At 34.4% G+C, this 27,543-nt stretch overlaps 1 protein-coding gene across 3 annotated transcripts in view; it reads left to right on the forward strand.

Annotated features, from left to right (window-relative positions):
• The window catches only part of LOC121370884 (serine/threonine-protein kinase D3-like), a 115,996-nt gene that overhangs the window by 60,510 nt on the left and 27,943 nt on the right, over window positions 1-27,543 (forward strand). For all 3 annotated transcript variants that reach the window (XM_041496414.1, XM_041496413.1, XM_041496415.1), the window contains 6 exons: window positions 12,977-13,108; window positions 15,519-15,735; window positions 18,932-19,012; window positions 22,974-23,145; window positions 25,925-26,048; window positions 27,249-27,326. In XM_041496414.1, coding sequence (XP_041352348.1) covers window positions 12,977-13,108; window positions 15,519-15,735; window positions 18,932-19,012; window positions 22,974-23,145; window positions 25,925-26,048; window positions 27,249-27,326 — 804 coding nt within the window. The remainder of the gene's footprint in view (window positions 1-12,976; window positions 13,109-15,518; window positions 15,736-18,931; window positions 19,013-22,973; window positions 23,146-25,924; window positions 26,049-27,248; window positions 27,327-27,543) is intronic.

The raw sequence follows: 27,543 nt of genomic DNA on the forward strand, positions 1-27,543 counted from the left end.
ATTAGTAACCTGGAGTAATGGTGAAAAAGATTATATAATGCACATTTTAGATAGTTTTATTTCAAAAGTATATCATATATTTCATAGCATATGGCTACTGTGTATTGACAATCCGTTAATGAAGGGAAAACCGAGACTTGCACAGCACATACATCATCATGTTAGCATTGTTCCAGATGGCACACCTATTGTTCACCAGAATGACAGGTCTGTTCTACCTGTTGCTGTTAGCTCATTAAAAAGGGTAATGTGAGATAAGTGTACACTATTCCCAATTGTATCTCCCATCAGCCTAAGCTTTGTTCAACATCGGGTGACATATTGCAGCTGCAAGAAGGTTTGCCTTAGCTGCTAATTAACTGACAATCAACTTCTGTTCCAGACACTGTAATTCTGAGAATTTTTGTAAACAAGATTAGTACATTTGTACATGTAGAGATAAAAAAAACTAAGATTGTCCATTTGTATTATTTATATTTTTTACTTATTAAATATATAGAGGATATTTCATGTTTTTTTTTATCAAATATGATTTACCGGTATATCTCATCGAGTGAAGTTTGCAATCATTTCTCAGGAGTCATGCAAGTGTGACCAGTGTGATATGATTGCAAACTACACGAGATGAGATATAAATCATATTTGACAAAAAACATGAAATTTTCTATTTATTATATAACTTTTGGCGGTTTACCTTTATTTTTAAAATGCCAGCAGCAAAATAGTTCTGGCTTTCTTACAGTGAGTGACTGATAACACTTTTATTTCACTGATATTTTAAGGAATTTCACTAAATGTTATATAATAAATAGCATTATTTCTGTATTGTTCTGTCATATTCGTTTGTGAAAAATCTAATGTTAGGTTCTAGTTTTTACTATCGTAACTACTTTATTTTCATAAATATTCTATTGTTATAAATTATTAATAATAAGAACATTACCTGACCATGAAATATTATGTTGAAGTTTTTGGGGTTTTTTTAAATTTTAATTTTAAATTTTAGACATATCCTATATGCTCTTGGTCATTCTGGGTTATAGTCGCTGAAAATAGCTTTTACATTAATTTTTGAAAAATATGCATGTGGCTTTAATGTTTTTGTTTGTAATTTTCAAAATTTTTGTGAATGAATGACACCTCAGCATGAAAAAAAATAAAAATCAAATACTGGAAGTCAAAGGTGAATTAACAAATAAATGATTGATTCATATTAATATAAAAATTCAGTAGGTAAACTGAAATCCAATTTTGTATTTCTGCTATAATTACAACTCTAATATTTTTACTGTGATTTGTTTTCCCCTAGACCATGTCAATATCAAAATATTTCTTAAAATATGACATGCACACAATTGCACAAACACACACACAAAACAACAACATACTAGGCCACAATTCTGCTGTATCTGCACAGAAACATACAGGTGTGCATGATTTATGGAAATAAAATAGATTAATTAGCATACACAGTGAAACCCCTCTAAATCGGACACCCTTGAACCAAGACAAATGTCCGCCTTAAGAGGGATCTGGTTTAGAGAGGTGAAGGTCTGTCCTGGTTTTTAAAAAGGAACTCTGTAAAACATCCGGTTTTGAGGGAATTCCGGTTTACAGTTTACAGCATGTGCTCAGTTTAATTATGTTGTGGACCTGATAGCCTACTGTGCAATGCTAAATTAGTTTGGACATCATGAAAAGGCTCGGTCGTTAACATCATTCCATCACCAGGGGTGGGAATTTTCCTCGGATCAGCTGTTTTCCCTCTCATGGAACATTGTGTTTTCTCGCATTTTAATCGTCCTTTCCTCCAAAATGTGTCAGATGGCACCGATTTTAACCTAGGATTTAAAGAATTTCCAGGATCCCTGTAGGTTTCCTCTTTTTTTACAGTTCTCCAATTCCCACTCCTGATCACAAATATGAAAAAGTTAAGAAATGAAATACAGATAATTCTATATCTTCACTTGATAAAATGTATTACGTTAGTTATAACATTTTCTAAAACAAACACAGAGAAAATGTTACATTGGTAAATGTTAAGAGATTTACAGACCTCTGAAAACTCTCAATTTGTGTAATCTGTTATGACCATGTCAATGATGTCTTAACTTTAATGCACAAACAAAATTAGATTTAAGGAAACATTTTGTGCAGTATCGCGTCATGATTCGTTACATAAGTTTCAGAGATTGCTACACAATTTTAAAACATTAAACAGTACATTGTAGGTGCTAATAAATTTTCAGTTGACTAGAACTATCGCTAATCAAGATATTGAAAACAGAATGTTCCCTGTACTTAAATGACATGAACAAAATTATAGAAGAGGGCCTCATAAGTTGTCAAACTTGTGCCCAATTCTTTTGTTCTTTGTACAGTAAAATATGTTTGCAATCAAAAAAAAATAATAATAATTATCATTCTCGCAGTTTTTAGAATTAGCATACAATCCTACTGTATGTATTTGGAAAAGGTGAGTTTTCAAGATGTATGAGAAATATATGTAATATATACATGTTTATGCAATTATACTTGGTCCTAGTGAATATTAGTGACTGTTTCATCTTAAATTTAAATATATGCATGGAAATTTTTAACTAATTAATGAAAGTAAGCTGATACAACATACTAATTATTACTACTAGATTGTTCATCGTACTTTCGCATCCACATCATACTTTCACATCCACATCGGGGAAGTGTTTATGGAGCTGCCAAATATTATGAATTGATAGATCTATCATCTAGTTCTTTGCAATTAAGGTCAAGGTTGTGGACATTATTATGTAAGTTTCCTCCCAGGCAGGTTACTGCACTCAACTAACTTCTCTGTACATGGTGACTGACTGTTGAATCAGGCTGAACACTTCAATGGCATGTTTCAATGGCATGTTAAATGTAGGTGTAGGGTAGAGGATCAGACACAAGTTCTTATTTGATTCATTTGTCACAATGACATAGTATCACAGACAGTGCTGGTGGTGGGGGAAGTGGTGGGAGTTCCGTTTTAAAGGTTGAGTAGATTAAAAAACAAACTTCTGGGAAAATGCTACACAAAATTTGTGGTTTGCTATGCAAAACTCATTTTGCATATAGCAAAAGTTGCTATATAATTTTTGTAACTTATTTCGCGCCCTGGACATTAATACAAAATCAGTGACACTTTGGTTAAAATCACCAATTTTAAATCTGTTACTTGTAGGTACAGGCATTAAACTAAGCACAGTGTGGTACCTCGTGTACAGGCTACCTTAGATTATGTGCAGCTTTGTAACCTGTAGGATATAAGAAACATTTATCAAGTTTACAAGTCACATTATTAATCCTCGAAAATCCCTTCACACACACACACACACACACACACACACACACACTGATATGTTATATTCATTCACATCACTGTTCTTCTGGTATGGGTTCATGTACATGTGTGTGTATTTTATATTTGAATAACATACAAATAATTCACATTTTGGTGATGTAGTTTTTGTTTGACAATATGTTATACAATTTCTGAAACGACAATAAAACTTTTATTCGAAAACTCAGACAGTCCTTAATTAGAGCACACCAAACATGCCCCTCCAAGATGGTGCAGTAAACAAGGATTTCAACTTTGTGAAGAATGAAAAAAAAGTGTTTTTTTGTTTAGCAACACCACTAGAGCACATTGGTTTATTAATCATCGGCTATTGGATATGAAACATTTGGTAATTTTGACATACAAGTCTTAGACAGGAAACCCACTACATTTGTTCCATTAGCAGCAAGGGATCTTTTATATGCACCATCACTCAGACAGGATAGCACATACCAATGCCTTTGATATACCAATCCTGGTGCACTGGCTGGAACGAGAAATAGCCCAATGGGCCCACCGACAGTAATCGATCCCAAACTGACAGCGCATCAAGCAAGAGCTCTTTACCACTGGACTACGTCCCACCCCTTGTGGATGAATTGCTCCTAGTAATCTACACAACCATTCTTGACTTACTTCCATGCCTGCAGATGCTGGGTTCATATCTCTGCAGTGGCAGCAAACTATGTGCATGTGCAGCTCGGTACAGAAGTTTCAATTACTAATTACGCCATTAGATTTACCATGAATTCTGACTCACTAACCACTCAATTACACCATACAGATAACAAGAGGTGTTTGTCCTAGATCTGTAGCATGTTTGAACCTTAACCTTAGTAACCATAGAAAACTAAAACTAAACTTAAAAATTAAAAATTAATCCACAATAACAGTTTCGTTTTAACATAATTATTTTGTTATTATAAAAATTTATATTAGATTGGTCAAAAAGCATAGCCTGTTTCATAACCTTTCAAAGCAGTTAAAAATAGACACAACAGAATATTATCTAACAATAACACATTAATAGACCTCTGAGTAATTATATGATAATCACAAAAAGAGTTTGGGAGGGGCATTTTCTAAGGTGAAGCCAAACAGTTTGCACATAACCATTGCTAAGTTTACCCACAATGTTTATTGAAGATATTATACACATATTGTATGTTATTTATCACCCCACTATTTCAGCAGAATTTGGAATTGGTGGGTGGGTTGGTTTTGGTTTTGGTTTTTAAATGTACAAGAAATTTGGACTACAAAAATAAAGTCAATACAATTTTAATGAGTCATTCAAATTGGAATAAGCAAAATTTGTTGAAATGTTAACCCAGTGCATGTTTATTCTATATTACTAATAATGCCATAAGCCATACAGGAAATAACTACCAATAAAGCGTAAATAATATTTATATGGTTTGTGTACATTATGCTGTAATAGTGTAAACTGGAGCCAAAAAAAATATGTGTATAAATTTTGTGTCATTCGCGCCAAGCCTTAAGTCACAAAATGTATATACGTATTTTTGTTGCAGGGGGATGGGCTCTAGTTCAATTGATAGGGTGCTCATTTGAGATACTTTGGTCACAGGATCAAACCTCTTCGGTGGACCCATTCTCTGAATGTTTTTTCCCACTCCAACCAGTGTCCCACAGCTGTTATATCAAAGGTCATGGTATGTACTGTCCTGTCTGTCGGAAAGTGCATATAAAAGATCCTTTGCTGCTGCTGATGGAAAATATAGTGGGTTTCCTCTATGACTGTGTCAAAAACATCCAAATGTTTAACATCCAATAGCCAATGATTAATATATCAATGTGCTCTAGTGGTGTCATTAAACAAAACAAACTTTAACTTTATTGCAGATACCAGTGGTTATTAGTGACATTTAAACATCACAAGCATAAGCTGAGATGTATATTCAATGCATATTTGTGAGAAGGAAAAAAAAGAGGCAATTTTAATGCATTTTTCAGTAATATTATTGTAATTAATTATAATCATAATTAACAAATATATTTTATCAGTCCAGGAATTAGATTAAATGTTTTTTTGTTTGCTTTGTTAATTAATTAACATGTCTTTGCATGTATCCTTTTTGATGCTTGTATTTAAAAGCATATATGGGATGGCACTTTAGATATTGAGAGGCAGGTTTTTTTTTGATAGGTGAAATTAGGTCTTTGCTATAAAAAATGCTCAGTTCCTTAGTTGGGGGGTGTGGGGGGGGGGGGGGGTGGGGGTGGATGAGGTAGTAACCTCTCCTCTGACCTGCAGTCTCATATGACTGCATGTAGTCCTGTAAATTTCCCTAGGGTTACTCCAGAAATAATAACATGGGTGTTGAATGAGGAAGGTTTTTTTTTACAACATAATCCACTAACTACAGATTAAAATTAGATGACGTGGCTTTATTTACTTCAAATCTGACGCCATATAACTGTAAATAAAATGTGTTGAGTGCGTCATTAAATAAAACATTTCCTTCCTTTTTTATTTACTTTAAAAAATGATAATAATAACAAGCCAACCCAGAAGGCATGAACATAATAATCTCTAGACACCACCATACTATTTATAGAACAGTCCTCAAGAGGGGGATAAAAGAGACTGTTTCTATTTTTTGCACTGTCAGCTAAAATCATAGATTTATTGCTTACTGTATTCTGTTTGCTGTATTTGTATTATGTTAGTTATATGTGAAAACTCATTCTTTAAAGTTAAACAGCTGTTTGATTAAGTAATATTCATTCAAATAATCTGTTCTTTAAAGGTGTAAAGCTTTTTGTACAAGTTACATTCATTCAACTAAACTTCGTTTGTGTGCACATGTTGACATATTTAATGGCTGACGTGGTTGCATGAATACTTCAGATAATTTCTGTGTACAGTGATTTATACAACACTTGAGGCTGCAGTGTTGAGTCTCATGGAATTTACATCATCCGTGTTATTTTTCCCACCACGTCATGACAGTCTTCAATGTCTAGGTCATGTGAAAATGTATTAATTCACCATTCAACTCTCAAAACACTTTTTGTTATTGTAGATTATCTACATTATTTTCTTTTGTGTTACGTTATTCCCATAAGCATATGAGATGTTGTTAGGAGGGAAAAATTCCCCCCCCCCCCCCCCCCCCCCCAGGTGTTGGAAGGAGATGTTTTATTTAACGACACACTCAACACATTTTATTTTTGGTTATATGGCGTCGGACTTATGGTTAAGGACCATACAGATATGGAGAGAGGAAACTCGCTGCCGCCACTACATGGGCTACTCTTTTCGATTAGCAGCAAGGGATCTTTTATATGCACCATTCCACAGACAGGATAGCACATACCACGGCCTTTAGTATACCAGTCGTGGTGCACTGGCTGGAACGAGAATTAGCCCAATGGGCCCACCGACGGGGATCGATCCCACACCGACCACACATCTGGCAGGCACTTTACCACTGGGCTACGTCTCTCCCCCCCAGTGTAGGAATAAATCTTTGAATTGGGGCAAAAATAATGGGAGACATTCAGGCAAAATGAGCTGGCCTGAAACCTTTTTCACCATGTATTTCCGTCATTCTACAAAATAGGAGCCTGTATGGTAATTTTTTTTATATCTTATGTATTCACTAACTGGGTCAAGGGTTGGGACGTAGTCCAGTTGTAATGCACTCGCTTGATGCATGGTCGATCTAGGATCGATCCCCATCTGTGAGCCCATTGGGTCGGTGGGCGACTGGTACATCAAAGGCTGTGGTATGTGCTATCCTGGCTATGAGATGGTGCATATAAAAGATTCCTTGCTACTAATGAAAAAATGTAGCGGGTTTCATCTCTTAAGACTATATGTCAGAATTACCAACTTTTTGACATCCAATAGTGCTCTAGTGGTGTTGTTAAACAAAACACACTTTTTTTTAATCTGGGTCACATAAAAATGTATTAATATGCTATTAAATGCTTAGCAGATGCTTTTACCTCTATTTAGTGTAATGGTGTAATTTTTAAAATAGCAACAGACTTGTTAATATACATTGATAGTGAAAACAGATTAGTTTACTAAAACTGGTTCGTATTTTGCAATTATGGTTTTTCCAGATTGGGTGGTGTTGATTTAAAGCATTTGTTTTGTCTGTCCACCACCCAAATGAAATTTTATTCCAACCAATTTAAGTATGCATAGAGGAAATGTTTTGACAGACCCATCAGACATTAAATAATTATTACTCAACTTACATATTGAATACATTTTTTTGTTTTGAATACCAGTGTCTGTATATCCAATGAAAATATGATTGTGTGCTAATATTTGTAGTGATAATTTTTTAGTTTACTTTGCAAAAAAACCCAACAACAACAACACAAAAACAAAACAAAACAAATTGTACATAGGAAATTATTGGGAGGCAAAATCTGGTTTGTTCTACAACTAACATTAGAATGACAACCAACACCTTGTTTGTACAGCCACTGGTATTGTAAAAAAGAAAACGTATTTGATATGTAATTTTCATCATCAAAAAGGCTCTGTTAGACCGAAACTTCTTACAATGGAAGCAAACTCAGGACTGTCCCTTTAACAATGACAGCAAAATGAGGACCATCTCTTTAATTAGCAAAAAGAAGACCAGACCATATTTCAGTGTAGGAGTGAGTTGAATTACTGCTGAAGTGATCATTAGAGAATGAGTAAAATGTAATTGTAATTTAATACTCAGCATGAATGGCAATTATAGTAATCGTCAGGTGAACCTGTCACAGCACTGTACTACCCAAAACTCGATGTGTCCTTCTGATAGGAATGTAGTTTAACTGTAATTACAGTACACAACACTAAGGTTGGCACACAGAACAATGCGTGTTTGATCCGTATATGTATATAATAAATGTTGTATATACACATTCATTCAAACACCAGTGTAAAAACCCAATAGCTGATGTTTTTCTTTGTCGTGGTATGTTACTAATTATTCATTTATTCATACAAATCATTCTTTGGTTTTAAGGTAAATAATAAAAGTAATTTGCTTTTGAATATTATACCCTGTGCTGGATGGAAGAGCTGGCAGTAGTCAAGACCTGAACCCATGACAGGCGTGCGCTGTAACTGCTTGCTCTGAATGTGCATGTTAATCCACTTGAACTTGAAGAAGGAAATAGTTTTATTTAACGATGCACTCAACACATGGCTAAGGACTACACAGATATTGAGAGAGGAAACCTGCTGTCGCCACTTCATGGGCTGCTCTTTTCGATTAGCAGCAAGGGTTCCTCTATATGCACCATCAGGATAGTACACCATCAGGGTAGTAGACATGGCCTTTGATATGTCAGTCATGGTGCACTAGCTGGAACAAGACACAGCTTAATGGGCCCACCGACAGGTATCGATCACAGGCCGACCGTGCATCGAGCGAGCGCTTTACCACTGGGCTACATCTCGCACCCACTTGAACTTGAATACTAGACCAAGTATGTTGATAATATTATATAAATTATCAACTTTATTTATATTATGTAGTAGATACAATAAACTAAATAGATACAGAAAATTACACATTTGAACAAATAAATCAGAGGTGGATCCAGGGGTGGACCCTAAATATATTCAAGTGTGTCTTCTTTTTCCTGGCTTTTAAAAAAACATTTCCGTTGTTTTGCCCTTTGCATGAGTTGATCCATGTGCCCTTTTCCTCTAATCCCTTAATACCTTCCCAAATATATTTTCTGGATCCTCCCCTGTAAATGCTTTAAAACAATTTTTATATGAGTACAATGTTTATTTATCCTTGGTTTTTAACTTAATGTACATATGATTTGTACAATACATGCACATAACAAATATTGACTTAAAGTACTCAGACTGACTGACCAGTTATTAGCATTTATACAATAACCATTGTTATGTGTTACTACCAAACACCTGAAGGTTTTGTTACTTTGTATCAGTGGGGTTTTTTAACAGTACAGAGGTAACAAATGACTCAGTAGCACACTCACATGTACGGTAGTCATGAAAACATATTGAAATACACTGCCTCTATAGAGACCAGTCATGTCTTCGTCACGTTTTTAGTGAGCATGCAGTGTATCGAAATATATGTAACATAATACCCAACTAGGAAATGATAATGCAGTTTTCATCAAACCCCACCCATCTCAAAATCTTTTTTTTAAATGGACATACAGAGCTTAATAGAATCTTCCGTTTCTCTGAATGACAAGGTCAGATGTTGAGAACATGCTAAGTGTCTGTTTTTGTTTGTAACGGGAAATTTATGGGTACCTCCATCCAGCCATAACTTTAGATTCTAAGGAAAGGAATACTTTTTGGTTGATGACATCAAAATGCACTATTAGGTAGCTGACTTAATGTGTTGGATTGAAAACCTGTGTCCAAAATCATGGTTTTCAGAAGAAAAAACAGGTTTTAACATTTAAACATTTCTGGATAATCAGAAAAGAAAGCAATTTTATTTATTTATTTAAATTATTTACTTTTTTGTTTTTCCTATTAAATGTACATTAAAAAAAAGAAAAAAAGAAAAAGAGTGGCATCAACTAATTTTTGGCATTATAATAATTGAACTCTTGCTAAAAAAAGAAACCCACTTCCACCAAGTATTATCATGGTATTAGTGAAGACAACATTTTTCCTTTAATATACTATTTTTTGACAAACAGGTCAGTACAAATCCAAACAATTTTTACATTTCCATATCGGGCATAGCCACCTCAGGCCTTGCCAGTGAGTCAGTGTGTCCGGTAGGTACCGGTAAGCACATACCATAGTCATTGATATGTTACAGGTGGAGCAGTTGTTAGAATGGGAAATAGTTTAGTAGATCCACTTTTATTTCATTGTTTAAAACTGCATTCTATAAAGTGACTTATAATTCATACATTTCACTTGTTAATTAAATAAAAGAATTCTAATTTCATTAGGTACACCTATTACAAGTTATTTAATTTTTATTACAGAAGTTGAAGAATGAAGCAAACTCTTTATCATAATTTTTTTTTTAATCATATTATTTAATACATGTATATAGGGAATAACTTGTTACTGTCTTGCTGCATTCGCCATTCTAACCTTCGCAGGATAAAGCTGATATCTTAAAGACAGTAACCAGTTGTTTCTTCTATCTTGCAATCCTACAGGAATATTTGAAAAATCAGTATTTATTCTAGTTTAAGTACGCAAATCGAGTATTGTCAACCTAGCAAGGCTTTTGCTGTATGACGTCATACAAGATACATGATGTCATTATTTGTAAGACGCCAGCTACATTCTGTCACATTTCTAAACTCTAATTCAAAAATAAATGTCCATGTACAAGTTTTATATTGTTATCGCAAAACTAAAAGTTATTTGTATTTACTGTTCTTCAACAAATGGTTTAAAGAGAGTGTTTACTGAAAACTACTTGAGTCAGACTTGTGTCACGTGACCTATATTTTTTGGTCAGTGACCAAAAATATAGAGATTTATCTAGTCATCATATCTTTCCAGTGTATACAGTGATTGCTGAATAAATGGACATATATATATACCCCACTGCCTCCTTTCCTTTTGCTGCTTTGAATTCCATCACATTACTTACTGCCAGCTCCCATCTTTCAACTTCATTTGCTATCTGTCTTCATATCCCAGTCCTTGGTTCTATAGTTGCATCAGGTGCTTGTCTTTAGCAACCATCCATGTCTATGGGCATTGTCTCTATCTATTTAATGAATGTGAACAGAATACTTACCACTGTTAAACTAATTACTGTTCGGTTAATGTGATAATGGATTAACAACAATGATTTTAAATTCATTTTATTACATACCTATTCAATCTTACTATAGTGATAAAGGCCTTTTGAAATCGTGTAATAAATTTATCCTGTATCGCACACATGTGCAATCTGGACCAGAACTTTTAAATGGGGAATTCCCTTTTTCTTTTTACTGCAGTTAGTGCCTTTTATTTACTTATGTCATATATGATTTACAAATGATGTCATATCGTATTTGAAACATTATACAAGGCTGCCGCAGAGTATGATTCTTAACATTAAATGAATCCGTGAAAGGAGTTTTGATCATAGATTTAACAAAGTGTTCTTATGACGTTAAATTAAAAACAGTTTTTGTAAAACATAAAAGAAGGTATGTAATAAATTCAGAACTTCACATATGTTGTTTTTGCTTCCTATTTATTACACAAGTTTATTTCGCGAAAGAACATACCACTCGACTGATATGCGGTCTCGTGGTATATATTCTTGCGCAAAATAAACTTGTGCAATAAATAGGAAGCGAAAACAACGTATGTGTATATATATTCCCTGAATATTTTAAAAAATGCAACAGCTCTTTACATTTGTTTCTATGATTTTACCACAAATGTTATGATTTTTTTATTTGATTTTTTTATATGTTTATGTTTAATTTCATTCTGTGTATTGTTTCATTTACTGATGTTAATTAACTTTGTGCTGGGGTGTTAAACATTCATTCATGTATTGTATAAAATTAAATTATATAAATATAATTAATGATATAATTGAAATTAGGATCACCGTTTTCACAAAATGTTTGTATTAAAGGGACATTCCTGAGTTTGCTGCAATTTTTAAGATGTTATCGACAAACAGAGAGTTTTTAGCGATTGTAATTATATATCAAATTTATTTTTCTGCATAAAATGTTAGAGGCTGTATATTAAACGTGTTTCTGATCATTTTAATATTTGTACTAGGTTAATTTCATTTTATTTCCCTTTTTTTTTTTCTTTTCTTTTTTTTCGTACGTACGAAATTATTTCAAAACAAAATCCAGTTTCGGCTTCTTACAGATATTAAGACGACCAGAAACACATTGAATATACAGACACATATATTCTAAACAAGAAAATATATTGAATATGTAAGTTTAATTGTAGAAATAAGTACGTTTAGTCTGAAACATTTTACAGTGCAGCAAAGTCAAGAATGTCCCTTTGACTTTTGTTTGTTCTTATTACCAGCATATCTCTTGTCTGACACCAGTGCAGATTTCCAACCAGTCAAAACTCTTAAGTCTTATTTATGTGCATGAAGGTTGAAGCATGTCCTTTCTGATCACCACCTTCGACAAATGTTGGTTGTATCGATCGGGAAAGATTGGGTGGTGGTTGTTTGAATATTGGCTGCAATTTAGATTGTTGTATATTTAAAATAGGGAAAGGAGTATTATTTCATATTTTTGCATCTTTTCTCATTTCAGCCAGTACACCACAACTGGTATACCAAAGGCTGTGGTATGTGCTATCCTGTCTATGGGATGGTACATATAAAAGATTCCTTGCTACTAATGAAAAAATGTAGTAGGTTTCCTCTGTAAGACTGTGTCATAATTACCAAATGCTTAACATGCAATCAGTATGCTTTAGTAGTGTTGTTAAACAAAACAAACTTTAACTGTAACTGCCAAAAAAGTATAGGAGGCTGTTGCCCATTTGTATGGTAGCTGATTTTCGTTTGTGTTCTGGCATTATAAACATTCTTTGATTAATTGTTCAGTAAGACGGGTGTTACGTCTTTTTGATTGACCAATAGCTGTAGAAGATTTTGTTTCTTTGTTGAGGCCATCTCGCCAACAGTGTTCAGCAGTCCTGTGCCCTTTGACCTTGGCCGACATAAATCATCGGGTTTCAGCCCATCAAAGGGAACTTTTACCCTTCCAATCGTGGAGAACAATGTCAAAGAAAATCACCAGGTAATCAGCGTTTACTGAGCGATAAGGAAGAAACTTCAGAATGTAGGTTATTATTTGTACATGTACTTTAAAAGGCACTAGATCAACTGGTTTTTTTTATACACAAAATAGAGGGCTTCCTTTAAAAGTTGGAGTGTTAGGCAAGATGTGGGTTAACGGTGATTTAAACAGGTAAATTTAATTAGGGACAAAAATATAATTTATTAGTTTTTATTTAAACATAAAAAGAAGTTATGTTAAGTATTTGATTGCTTATACATGTACTTGAGAATTGGAGATCTTGTCAGCCAAAATATAGATTTTAATTTTTTAATTTATATTTTATAGGAGAAGTTTCTGAAATATTCCCAAAAAGGGAAGGTTTGTTCGCCAAATGTACATATAGGTTTGGGGGGAGGGGGGGGGGGGTTTACATTAAAAAGATAAGGACAATATATATGCCTGTATATCTTAGAATAAAAAAAAAATGAAACAAAATCATATTTAGTATGGATGGTTATTTTAATATTTAAAAAAAAGAGGATGTTTTGGTTGTCAAAATTATCACTTTAAAAAGGGAGTTTTGGTAGCCCAAGTTAAATTATCAGTATATATTGTAATGCCTTAAATGTTGGCCAAGGTTATCTGATATTGTAGTTTAAAAGGAGAATTTCTTTTAGATAAGACCTTTACAGCCATGATGTACATGGAGGTTATCAGTTACTGTTTAGTGTTCTAAGGTGAAATTCTGGAAGCCAACATGTAGATTATTGATGATTTCTAAAATACTTCAAAATGAATGTTTTTATATGGTTAGATTTGGGTTAATGCTGCTACATTAAACTTTAAAAGGGAAAATTTTGGTAGGGATGATATTTTAAAAGTAAGTTTTGGGTGGTTATCAGTACTTTATGTAATTTTTGCTTTTGATGTAACTTAAGATGTTACTGCTGCTGTTGTCAAATCCTTTTGATTTCAACAATACAGGGTTGTGAAATGCTAGTAGGAAATGAATTGAATTGTCCAAATATTTCTCTAGTAATACTGGTAAATACAGAAAGACTAAATACAGTTTAAAAACCAAACAACATATTTTTATTTTAAAGAAATGTTCCATTTTCTCAGTTGAAATCATAGATTAGTTGATATTCTGATTTTAAAAAAAAAAGCAATAATGATGGCATATTGTTTTCTTTTTTTCTTCACACCACTTTTTTTCACAACCTTGTAGTAATCACTAATGACTGTTGTGATAATTGTTATAACAATTTGGCGTAAATGGCACTGCATTTGCACATTTGCTTATTCACAACGTCCTAGCACACGTATTACATCACATCAATATTCTACTATTGCACACTTGTATAGATTATTTGTTAAATCTTATACAATGTACAAACATGATGAAGAACTATAGTCCGTCCCATCCTCCTACAAAAATGTAGTTTTTTTGGCAAATAACTTCAGTTTGATTTGACGTAAGAAAAGTAAAAGTGTTTTGGAAATAACCATTTTTTTTCTTCTATTTTTGTGTGCCATTTAGAAAACAGTAAGCTCAGAAATAAATAACTTGTACAGGTAGTAAATTCCATAGTATGAAAAAAGGCATACCCTGTGCTAAGTACTATAGTTAATTCTCCAAATATTTAAATAGTACTTTTCAATTTTTATTTCATCCTGGTGTATAGGGGGGAAAAGGAATGTCATGGATGTATTATTACTGACCATGAGGGAAGGTATATGATTGAAGGATAACAAAAAAATTATCTCCCCATCCCATTTCCCTTAACTCTTAAATCTTTGTTAATTATTTTAGGGAAGCCATAGCTGAGGGTTAGAGGTTGGGGCATCTGTGCTGTAGTTTTCTCCCCCTAATTTTGGATCTGTGTGTTTATAAACAAATGATAACTGCCATTAATTTACCAGTGATTTTTCTTAAGCAGTGATAAAATTAACAAATATTCAATTAAAAACTTCATTAAGTTAGATATTTGTTCAGAAAATTAAGCTATTTTCCTGTGAGGTTGGTAGGTTGGTTTGGCTTGAATGCCTTTGTTTTCATTATTTGCATTTATTACTTTTTTGTATGGTCTTAGAAAAGCAAAGGCAAAGTCATATATATTATATTAGAACTTGAATTGATATTTATCTTAATCCATAAATATATATATATATATATATATATATATATATATATATATATATATATATATATATATATAATGTGACATAATTATTTGATGGTATAGTATAGTACTAGATATGTAGTTCAGTATATACATGTATAGTGTAGTGTGGTGATGGGGTGGTTGAATAAGCTTCGCTGTTTAATACATATTGCAAATGCATGCTTTTTTAGTTGCTTTATAAATAAAATGTTGATAATCCTGGCCACGGAAAACATGTTTGCATAGAAAGACTTTACTTTCAGAGCCTTGTACCAAAAGTAAACCTTACCGCCCCGTCTTCACCAAATACTGGACGGTCCAAATCTTGGAGTGGACGTCCGCTGTGGCTGGAGCGTGAATATGCAACTCGGATCAAAGTTCCGCACACGTTTGTGGTGCACAACTACACGAGACCCACAGTCTGTCAGTGGTGCAAGCGGCTCCTCAAGGGGCTCTTTCGACAGGGCATGCAGTGCAAAGGTACGGACGCTAAACCAGATACAGAGGAATCTGTTAAAGGGACTGTCCTGAGTTTGTGACCACTGTAAGATGTTTTCAACTAACAAAGAGTCTTTTTTGCTGTCTAAAAGTACAAATTAAATACATTTTCTTATTTAGAATACCAATATCTGTATATCCAGTGTATTTGCATCTGTGCACTAATTAATGTTTGTAGTAGTCAGTTTTCATTTTACTTCGTAATATATATGTATGAAATTATTTGAAGGTAAAATCTGGTTTGGGTTAGGACAACAGCAAACACCTAGTTAATACAAATATTGATATTCTAAACGGGAAAATAACTTTAATATGTAATTTTAGTCAGCAAAAAGGCTAGGGGCGGGATTTAGCTCAGTCGGTTGAGTGCTCGCTTGAGGTGCTTGCATCATAGTATCGAACCACCTCAGTGGATCCATTCAGCTGACTGGGGTTTTTTTTCTCATTCCAGCCAGTGCACCACAACTGGACAAAGGCCGTGGTATGTGCTTTCCTGTCTGTGGGAAAGTGCATATAAAAGATCCCTGTGCTGCATTAGGTAAAATGTAGTGGGTTTCCTCTGATGACTATGAGTCATAATTACCAAATGTTTGACATCCAATAGCCGATTAATTAATCAATGTGCTCTAGTGGTGTCGTTAAACAAAACAAACTTCTCCTTTCAAAAAGGCTCTGTATATCATAAAAATGTTACAATGGCAGCAAACTCAGGACAGTCCCTTTAAATACGGTGCATGTTTACCTTCAAAATAGAATTGGTGAGTCTATGTCGATCAAGGTTTTTGTCTTTTTTTCTTCTTTTTTTGTTATCATCAACCTAACTTCAAGGGAAATGTATTTTACAGCAATTTCATTTTAAATATGACGCACAAGTCAAAGTAGTAGAAGCAGAAAGCATTCTTCACTTGCAAAAATAATTTAAAAATTTAATAGTTTTTGATGGGCTAAAAACTTCGGTCCCGGGCCAAATCACTGGCTATCCAGAGATCGGGCGCGGGACAGACATGCTCGAAACTCTAGTGGTATATGAGCATGTAAATAAATATTGGTAATGGTAATGGGCTAAAAACTACATTTACCAGATTAAATTTTTTTTTTTAAATTGACAGACAATTGGTAATCTAAGATCTACGGCAATTGTGTTTGCTGCTGGCTAAAAATGATTGCTGGTTATGGGATTTATTACAACCTATTTCTGTATCACATACTAATCAGTGCTGGCTGGTCTAGTCTAGTTAGTGGGCCATGCTAATGTCCTGCTTTGATCTTGCTAGGTTAAAAGATTAATACAGGCATTTGCGATAATCAGGACACCTCAAACAACCTTAAATATAATGCAGAACAAATATTTTATAATGGTTATACAGACAGCGACGTGAATAAAATTGAGGAGAGCGATCAACTTCTTCCCTAACTTAGATAAGGAGGAGTCAGTTAAAATACTATTATACTGATGCCATATAAATATTCACATTCTAAGGGGAGCTAAAAGTCTCACTCCTTGAGCTAGTCCCAGAGGAGTCATGGAAGTGAGAATGATAGCTCATCTCATATGCTGAGGTCTGGTTATGAAGAATGCGTATTTATTCATCAATCAACAGCACTGCCATCGTCCTAAAGTAATCAGATCAAAAATGCCTCTTAGGCCACACAATCACACTTTTCTCACCACTGTACTAGATGTATGTTAAGGGTTCCAGATTTGTCTAAATTATATATTAGTAATACAGTCAGTGTTATTGACATTACAAATATCGGGGGCAGCCAATAGCCCAGTGGTAAAGTGCTTGCCTAATGCATGATCTGTTTAGGATCGATCCTCATTGGATGGGCCCATTCAGCTATTTTTCATTCAGCCAGTTCTCCATAACTGCTGTGACAAAGGCTGTGGTATGTAGTATTCTGTTTGCGGGATGGTTCTTGCTGCTAATTGAAATGAGCTACGCTTCAGTTAGCAGCAAGGATGTTTTATATGCATCATCTCACAGACAGGAAAATACACACTGCAGTCCACTGCCTTTGTTTCACCAACTGTGGAGATAGAGAATAACTAGTTAATGATGTTGGATATCTGCTTTATCCTGTGAAGGTAAGAATGGGTAATTCTGCGAGGCCTGAACAGGATAAAGCAGATATCCAACGTCATTTACTAGTTATTATCTTTATCCTGCAGACCATAAAAATTATGGGGAAAAGCTATCATTTCTGTTACTTCAGCCACATTGTACGATGACCTAGAGGTCTAATGTGCAATTTTGTGATGTATCTATACGTGTGACATCATATGAGTGACGTCAAAAGTGATAATCTGCTAGTATACATTTATGACTTTGCTTTAATCAGTCAACATAATCTGTAGAGAAATAGCCCAATGGGCCCACTGACTGCTAGACCTATTGCACATCAGTGAATCCAATTTTTCTTTCCTAACCATTGCATATCAAAGGATGTGATATATGCTGTCCTGTCAACAGGAAAGCGTGAACCCACTGGGCTATTTCTCATTCCAGCTAGTGCTCCACAACTGGTATAACAAAGGCATGCCATGGTATGTGCTGTCATGTCTGTAGGATGTTACATATAAAAGATCCCTTGCTGCTAATTGGAAAGAGTAGCCCATCGCGTCGCAGCAGCAGGTTTCCTCTCTCATTAACTGTGTGGTCTTTAACGATATGTCCAATGCCTATGACTGTAATTAAAATGTGTTGAGTACGTTGTTAAATAAAACATTCCTTCCTTCTTCATTGTAAAAATATATTTAAGGATTTTCTATTATTTGTTTTAAGTTCATCAGGGTATGAAAAAACAACAATCATCTCACATAAGTTTGCGGATGAATTTGTTTTCATACCCAGATGAACGTAAAAGAAATAACAGACAATAGTTATAATTAAATTTGAATCATACTTGCTAATAACAACACTAAATGTTCATAAGTATTTTGAATTATTTTCAGTCCATAAACAACAATGTTCAATAAGACAACTTGCCTAGATATAAATAAAAATGACATCATCAGATATGACGTTCCCTGACGACGTAATTTTTACGTTCATCGAGAAATGAACAAACTCCCGTCTGGACCAATGCGATGATGTTACACTGTAATGAATGTAATGGAAATTTAATTGTTTCATTTTACTCTACTGCACTGTTTTAAAATATAATTGTTTTGTAGATTGTAAGTTCAACTGTCATCGAAAGTGTGCTCCACTTGTTCCCAATGATTGTGCAGGAGAACTGCCATACAGAATTGGAGGTGAGTTCTACACATTTCTCATTCACTTCAAGGAACAGACCCTAGTTTCAGCCCATGAAAATGCATACTAAGTTTAGTTAACCTACAAACCTGTAACACATTTGGATAAAGTTACAATTGAGTGAAACATGAATCTGTGACTTTGAAATGGTGAAATACCATCTAAAAATAGACTAAAACGTGACATAAACTGTTACTTCTCAGACACACGTGCATTTTTTAAAATATGAGAAATGCATTTTGTGATATTAAAAATACCAGTATGACCAGAAATACTTCGAATGTATGAAAATGGATAATCTAACCAATAAAATATAAGTAAAATATTATTTCAGTTATTAAAAAATGCTCTAATAGTCAAAAATATTCCTTAGTGTTTAAAAACTAGGGTATGTCCTTTAAAATCTCGGATCTGAGAGACAGGTAAATAATGTCATCATTTATTTTGTTGTACAGGTGATTCAATTGATAAAATGACTGATTTAACTGAATTTGGTTTTATTCCAGTGCTATTTAAAAGATTCCAATGCCATTTAAAATTTGTTTAAGACAACACATGTGGCTTATCAGTGATGGGGTGATGGCACATCATTTGCCTGAAAAATATTTTCATATATATAAAGGCTGTGTCCTGATTTTAGCTTATTGCTGTGAAAAAAAAAGAAGAGAAAAGTTTAAATTAAATTTAAATTATATGAATTTCATCAAATTGGGACAGGCATCTGACCTCCTTTCCCAAAAGGGTGCAGGATTTAGCTCAGTCCGTTTAGTGCTCGCTTGAGGTGCTTGCATTGCAGGATCAAACCACCTCAGTGGATCCATTCAGCTGATAGGTTTTTTTTCTCTCATTCCAACCAGTGCATCACAACTGGACAGAGGCCATGGTATGTGCTTTCCTGTCTGTGGGAAAGTGCATACAAATGTTTTCAGTCTATCTCAACCAGGACATTGCATGGGTCTCACATTTAAGTCTCCAATACATGTACCATCTCCAGCATATACAATGCTAGGCTTGTTGAAGAGTAGTAAGTGATGTATAGGTTCTAATAGACCAAATTAATCCCTATTGCCAATAATGTTAACGTTTACTAATAAAACTGATATAAGCAGCGTATCAACATAGCCAGGAAGTACAACAATAGAAAGTGTGGAACCTCACATCTAATCTACCTGCAAGAAAATGGGGTGGGGGGTGGGGGGTCACGTATCATTTAAGAGATTTAATTAATGTTTTTAATAACAACCATCATTTTTGCTGAAAATTGCAGTTCCATTTTTGGGGGTACCCCGCATTAGTTTTAACCTCTGGTATATACTGCATAACAACTGTATAACAAATAAAAGTGTATTTATTTATTGTCAATGGATAATAGTATTTGCACAAATAATCAGTGTCACATATTACTACCAATCACACCCACAGCTGCTTTCACTCCGTAAATATTTGACGGTGCACCTCAAACTTTGACACAGAACTCTCTTCGTTGGTACTATGCAACCTATACCAACAAGTATGTCTTGGATGGCAGTGTGCAATTTTGGTTTAAAACATTTAAGTGTCATAAGGACTTCCTGTTTGCAAATCTTGGGATCCCACCACCAACTCAGAGAGCTCTACCATGTGTCTCCATTAGAACAAAAGATACACTAAATGTTTTGCATGTAATCATGGAAAAGGTCGCTATTCAAGACTGGTTTCCTATGATTTTGATATACATGTTGACTGTGTCATTTCAAAGAATCAATGTAATTTGTACAAATAATTTTTACGAGCAATGCGGGCTCGTATGCTAGCCAAGCTAGAGTCTTATATGATTTTTGCAAGCCTTGGGCTCCCGACTCTCCTCAAAATCTGGATGGTATATCACAGAATGAGTCCTGATCTATGATCCTGTTTTGGGGAAACCATAGTACACAAATTTTCCTTGGTGCTACTTTGTAGAAATAGTGCATAATTATTGAGCAGAGAGGGCTGTTTACAGAGTGTAAAATTGGTATAAATCCATACCCTCAAAATTGAGCTGAGCTGAATTGTTTTAATGTGCACATATACCACAGAGATTTCGCACACACCTGTCCCGGGCTTAACCTCTGACTTTGTCAGTGACTAAATCCAGGCCAGGAGTGGGGGGTAAGTTTGAGGTGATATTTAAAAAAAGAAGGATTAACTGGTTCAAATATTACTGAATGGTTTGTAAAGAGCTAGTGACTTGCAACATGGAAACAGCCATCAGTCATCATTCGTTAGTATTAGTCTCTATTGGTTGTCAGAATAGTACAGTCCAATTTTGTACCCTCAAAAAACATTCAAGCTCTAATCTTGCTGGTGAAATGATCTTCTTTTTTTCTCCAACAAAAGTCATCTCAAGTTGCCAAGTTATTAGCAGTAGTGAGAAGTCGAAGTTGACGTAATATTCTGGACCCAATCTGATTTCAAAAACAAAATCACACAACAGACATCAAGACCCCAACTTGTTTATTGTCATAGCTCACTTGGCATCTTGTTGCCTTATGTCAGACAGTGTTGGGGTTTTTGGGGTTGGTTTTACTTCAGCACCAGACTGCATCCTCGAGTAATCGGGAACAAGCCTATCAATGGGAAATGGTTTCTGCGCATGCACACTGTAATGTACGAGTGATTTGATGAAATAATGTTTTACCTTGTTCAATTTATTATCAAAATCTAGCAACAAATGTTAATATTCATGCCAGTTTCTGTTGTGAAGAGATTAAATACATGTCATAGTCTAATGTTGACATTCTACAGATAAACCTGTAAACCGGGATATTGTTTTTCAAAGTGACGTGTGTTGTGCTATCTGCTGTGACGAGTCAAATGTTGTTAATCCTCGGCCACATTCATTTCAGTAATGCCGGAAAATACTAATTAATACTTTAATTTTAAAATAATGGCACATTATCAACTACTTAATAATATCTCTTTTTTAATGAAACAAACAACTGTTTTGTTTAAATTGTATTACCGGAAGTAGTATTTTATATTGAAATATTACGCTTAGAACCAAGGGTGAAATTCAGAATTTTCCGACTGAACGCGCAAATGTACCCATAAATGTTTACTTCGCCTATTTTTTATCAAACTTCTTCCCATTCTTCTGGGAAGGGAGAAGTCACTTCTCCTACTTTTTCTCAGTGGGCCCACTGGGCTATTTCTCATTCCAGCCAGTGCACCACGACTGGTATATCAAAGGCCATAGTACATGGTATGTGTTATTCTGTCTGTGGGATGGTGCATATAAAAAATCCCTTGCTGCTAATCGAAAAGAGTAGCTCATGAAGTGGTGATAGCAAGTTTCCTATCTCAGTATCTGTGTGGTCCTTAACCATATGTCTGATGCCATATAACCATAAATAAAATGTGTTGAGTGCGTCATTAAATAAAACATTTCCTTCCTTCCTACTTTTTCATTCATTCTTACAGAAATCCTGACAATAGTTTTTTCACTAACATTTCTTATCTGTTTGCAATTATATGAAAAATATTCATATTTGGCAGCCATATTGAATATTATAATAAAATTAAGTATTTTTTCCCTGGAGGTATTTTTTCCATTTTTGTGTGAAATACATTCTGTAAAGTTGAGTAAAAAAAAAAAAGGGGGCCTATTCACCAGTAACCTCATTCCGGAACAGACGACTCACATAGCTGAGTTGCATTCCCAGGACAGTATACTTGAATATAAGCACTTTTGTAACAAAAAAAATATCAATCAGCATAACATTTATTAACTTTCAGTTTCACTCGATCATATTAACTTTTAGTCCCACACCTTCTGAAATTGGATGTGACAAGAGTTATTCCTCCTGAGTATTTAAAAATGACCCATTCTACTCTGAGAGTAGTTGGGAATTTTAACAGCATGGTGGGATGATTATAATGACTTTAAAAAAGTGTCAAATGATAAAGAATTTTGACAAGCAGTTTAAATTGTTTTCACAGGCTTCAATGATTCTCTGGACAATATCTCGGAGCCTGAGACAGAGTGCGAGCGTGATGGCGTCACTGACATCAGTGAGATCGAGTCCGAGTTGGAGTTCTCCGGACAGCAGGACGAGAACAGTCAACAGGACGATAATGATAACGAGGAAGTGGACCAGAAACCACCGCTTAGGTCTTTATTGTTGTTTAATGAGGCGGGATTTAGCTCAGTCGGTTGGGTGCTCGCTTGAGGTGCTTGCATCGCAGGATCAAACCACCTCGATGGATCCATTCAACTGATTGAGGTTTTTTTCTCATTCCAATCAGTGCACCACAACTGGTCAAAGGCTGTGGGATGTGCTTTGTTTTCCTGTCTGTGGAAAAGTGCATATAAAAGATTCATTGCTGCATAGGAAAAATGTAGTGGGTTTCCTCTGATGACTATGAGTCAGAATTACCAACTGTTTGACGTCCAATAGCTGATGATTAATTAATCAATGTGCTCTAGTGGTGTGTGCAGGTGCTTGCAGGATCGAACCACCTCGATACATTACTGAACAAAACAATTTTTTTTTAGGTTATTGTCTACTGGTTTATATGGACAGATGTGGTGAGGGGTGGGTGTATCCAATTAGTCTGTCTGTGTATGGGCTGTGGGATGTGCTTTGTTTTCCTGTGGTTGGAGTGGATGTACATATATACATGTAGGTGGGTGGTCTGCGATTCTGCTATGCATAAAATCAGTTTGTAACTCACAAGTTATAGAATGTTTGTAATAAGCAAACTTTTAAAAATCAGTTTGTAAGTCACAAGTTATAGAATGTTTGTAATAAGCAAACTTTTAAAAATCTGTTTGTAACTCACAAGTTATAGAATGTTTGTAATAAGCAAACTGCTTTAAAAATCTGTTTGTAAGTCACAAGTTATAGAATGTTTGTAATAAGCAAACTTTTAAAAATCTGTTTGTAACTCACAAGTTATAGAATGTTTGTAATAAGCAAACTTTTAAAAATCTGTTTGTAACTCACAAGTTATAGAATGTTTGTAATAAGCAAACTTTTAAAAATCAGTTTGTAACTCACAAGTTATAGAATGTTTGTAATAAGCAAACTTTTAAAAATCAGTTTGTAACTCACAAGTTATAGAATGTTTGTAATAAGCAAACTTTTAAAAATCTGTTTGTAACTCACAAGTTATAGAATGTTTGTAATAAGCAAACTTTTAAAAATCTGTTTGTAACTCACAAGTTATAGAATGTTTGTAATAAGCAAACTTTTAAAAATCAGTTTGTAACTCACAAGTTATAGAATGTTTGTAATAAGCAAACTTTTAAAAATCTGTTTGCTGCTGACAAGTCCTAGTCATGGTGGACCAATTTTGTTGTTAGTTTGGATGGATCAAGTCTATTAGCCACGATACAGTTTAAACCAAAACTTCACTAAATTACTGTCTTGTCTGATTTCAATAGGTGGTTTTCTTTTTGACCTCTTCCATCAGTGAATATCATTGACCCGTTCTCAGGGTTTCTGCCAGAAAGTAAAATGGGTATGGCACCATACACAAATTTTATTTCTTTAAGTTGACCTTTTGACAAAATTAATAACTCTTCATCATTACTGTATGATTTTCTTAAGCCTAACCCTAAACCTATCCAATTTTCTTTCTGGCTGAGGCCCCCGATACTCTGTTGACTGGTTGCCATTCAGTGCACACATTGTAAATATTCAATTCTATAATACCCAAAACTTTCTTTCTGGCAGAAACCTTGCTTCTATCCACTGGAAAAATTCCAGCAGATGTTCATCATTATTTCTTACGATGATCATAAATATTGAATGAAGCACATAAAGCCATCCTGCTTTTATCAGACATTGTTGTGCTTTGTTAAAATTCACAATATTATTTCCCTCAAGTTGTGCAGTCAATACAAATCCATTATTTCTATGCTTATGCACATGTTTTTGCCCATAATTAGAATATCATATTGTAATAAAGTGGAAACATAAAATCCATTGCTACTAATCATTAAGATCGCTAAGTAGCTTATGTGGCAAGAACAGGTTTTATTTCCTGTGTAGGGTGGGTCGTATTCCAGTGTTAAAGCACCAACCTGGTGGGTGGTCGGTTTAGGATCGATCCTCCTCTGTAGGTCCATTGGTTTGTTTCTCATTCCACTCAGTACTCCACAACTGGTGTAATATAGGCTGTGGTATGTATTATCCTATCTGTGTGATGGTGCATATAAAAGATCTCTTGCTGCTAATTGAAGAGTAGCCCATGACACGGTGGTAGCGGGTTTCTTCTCTCATGTCTGATGCCATATAACTTTAATTAAAAAAGTGCTGAGTGTGTCATTAAATAAAACATTTCTTTCTTCCTTATTTCCTGTGGATTGCAATATGTGTTTGGGTATTGTCAATTAAACATTCATTAATTTTGTTCTCAGACTGATACATTAATACATGTCATAAGCAGGCAGCATACTATTTTTATTATGCAGGTTATTGATGTTTATATGCTAAGATCAATGTTCTTAAAACTCAGTTGGGTATACATGTAAGCATTAAATTACATTAGACACCATCTATAAAGTACATGCCAGTACATGAAAAATGGGATTTTTTACTCCCTCCTCCATGTATATTTAACCAATCATCCATTCTCCTCCATCATAAAAACATGATACATCATCATTCATCCACATTGAAAAGTATATTGAATAGAATCAGGATCTGCAGTTGTGTACATTTGACCCAATGAAATTTAGCCTTTCGTGTATGTTGACATTTATGTCCAAACCCTCTAACCAATTCTGGACATACTTTATGAATCCATCTCCCTCCCTCATCTTAATCATTTCTCTGGATTAAGTTTATCTTTTAAATTCTATTTTTAAATTTTTTTTTTTTTTTTTTTTTTTTTTTTTTTTTTTTTTTTAATTTATTTATTTATTTATTTATTTGAACTTGCAGCCCAACTCAGAGTAGCAACATCCCACTGATGAGAGTTGTGCAGTCGGTGAAACACACCAAGAGGACTGGGTCGAAAATCATCAAAGCCGGCTGGATGGTGCACTTTACTGACAAAGATAATGCGGTCAGTACTTGGTTCCTATGTGTGTATCCACACCGGTGGGCCCATTGGGCTATTTCTTGTCCCAGCCAGTGCACCACGACTGGTATATCAAAGGCAGTGGTATGTACTATCCTGTCTGTGGGATGGTGCATATAAAAGATCTCTTGCTGCTAACCGAAAAAGGTAGCCCATGAAGTGGTGACAGCGGGTTTCCTCTCTCAATAGCTGTGGTCCGTAACCATATGTCTGACACCATATAACCATAAATAAAATGTGTTGAGTGTGTTGTTAAATAAAATATTCCTTCCTTCCTTCCTTTCTATGTGTGTAAAGATACTTGTCAATACCATTCACAAATACTTTTTCACATTTGTATAATATTTTTGTAATACAATCTCAATGCTTATGAAAATGTTTAATAATTGTAAATAGCTCCTTAATAGTCACACGTATGAATTGATTTTGTTGATAGACAGTATTTATTGTCACTTATATGAAAAGTTAAATAATTAATCATAGTTATGTTTAATCTCTTTGACAATAGATGAGTCTGTAAATTCCATATGTCTGGTGACACATTGAAGTGGTAGTGTTATTTACACTTAGATGCATCAGTAATGCTTTGCTAGTTGTCAATAACAGCATATTCATCATGGCCACATAACAATAGCATTCATTTTTGTGAAAAAAGACATTCATTCTTTTAAACAATCATTCTATTTAGAACAAACACATTTTTTAGTGTTATTTTTGTTGTTGATATTTTATATTATTTTTTGGCTGCATTTTTCTTTCAGTTTAACAGGGCTTCTGGATTATGGTAGCCCCACTTCCATGGCTAGTGATATTCAATGTTGGGCTAGTAAATAAATAGTATCACCATCCTCGACAGCTAGATAAAAAAAGTTGTCAAATTCTGCATTTAAGTCTATTTTGTAAATATGAATATCCTGCCCCCCACCCCCCCCCCCCTCCCACCGACCAATCTCCCTCTTTAGGTAACATATCCAATTATTATTAGTAGTGAAATTGTATTTACTTAAAGTAGGGCTAGTGAATTTTTAATTGTGGCTAGTAAATGTTTTTAATCACTAATTCCATGGCTAGTGGATTTTACAAAAATTCTAGAAGCCCTGAGTATAATATGCATAGTGTTGAACATAAAGGTACTGCATAAATTTATCCCATAACAATACATATAAGTGATTATGTTTATTACAGAGGAAGAGGCACTATTGGCGACTTGACTCCAAGTCCATCGTCATGTACATCAATGAGCAATCCAAGCGCTACTTTAAGGTGAGATTCAGTAACATTTTGTTTCATTTGGTATATAAGCAAACCATTTGTCTTCCAGTAGCTTGAATTGATAGCTTCTTAAAAAACTGCAAAAAGAATTTGAATCTGTGTTATTAATATATGATATGAATTGTGTATCTTTGATCTTAATGAAGTGTTGAAAACTATGACATTTACTTCGACTCATTTTAATTCCTAAATTTTACAAACAAGTTTA

The sequence above is a fragment of the Gigantopelta aegis genome, chromosome 4 (genome assembly GCF_016097555.1).
Source record: "Gigantopelta aegis isolate Gae_Host chromosome 4, Gae_host_genome, whole genome shotgun sequence".
NCBI lineage: Eukaryota > Metazoa > Mollusca > Gastropoda > Neomphalida > Peltospiridae > Gigantopelta > Gigantopelta aegis.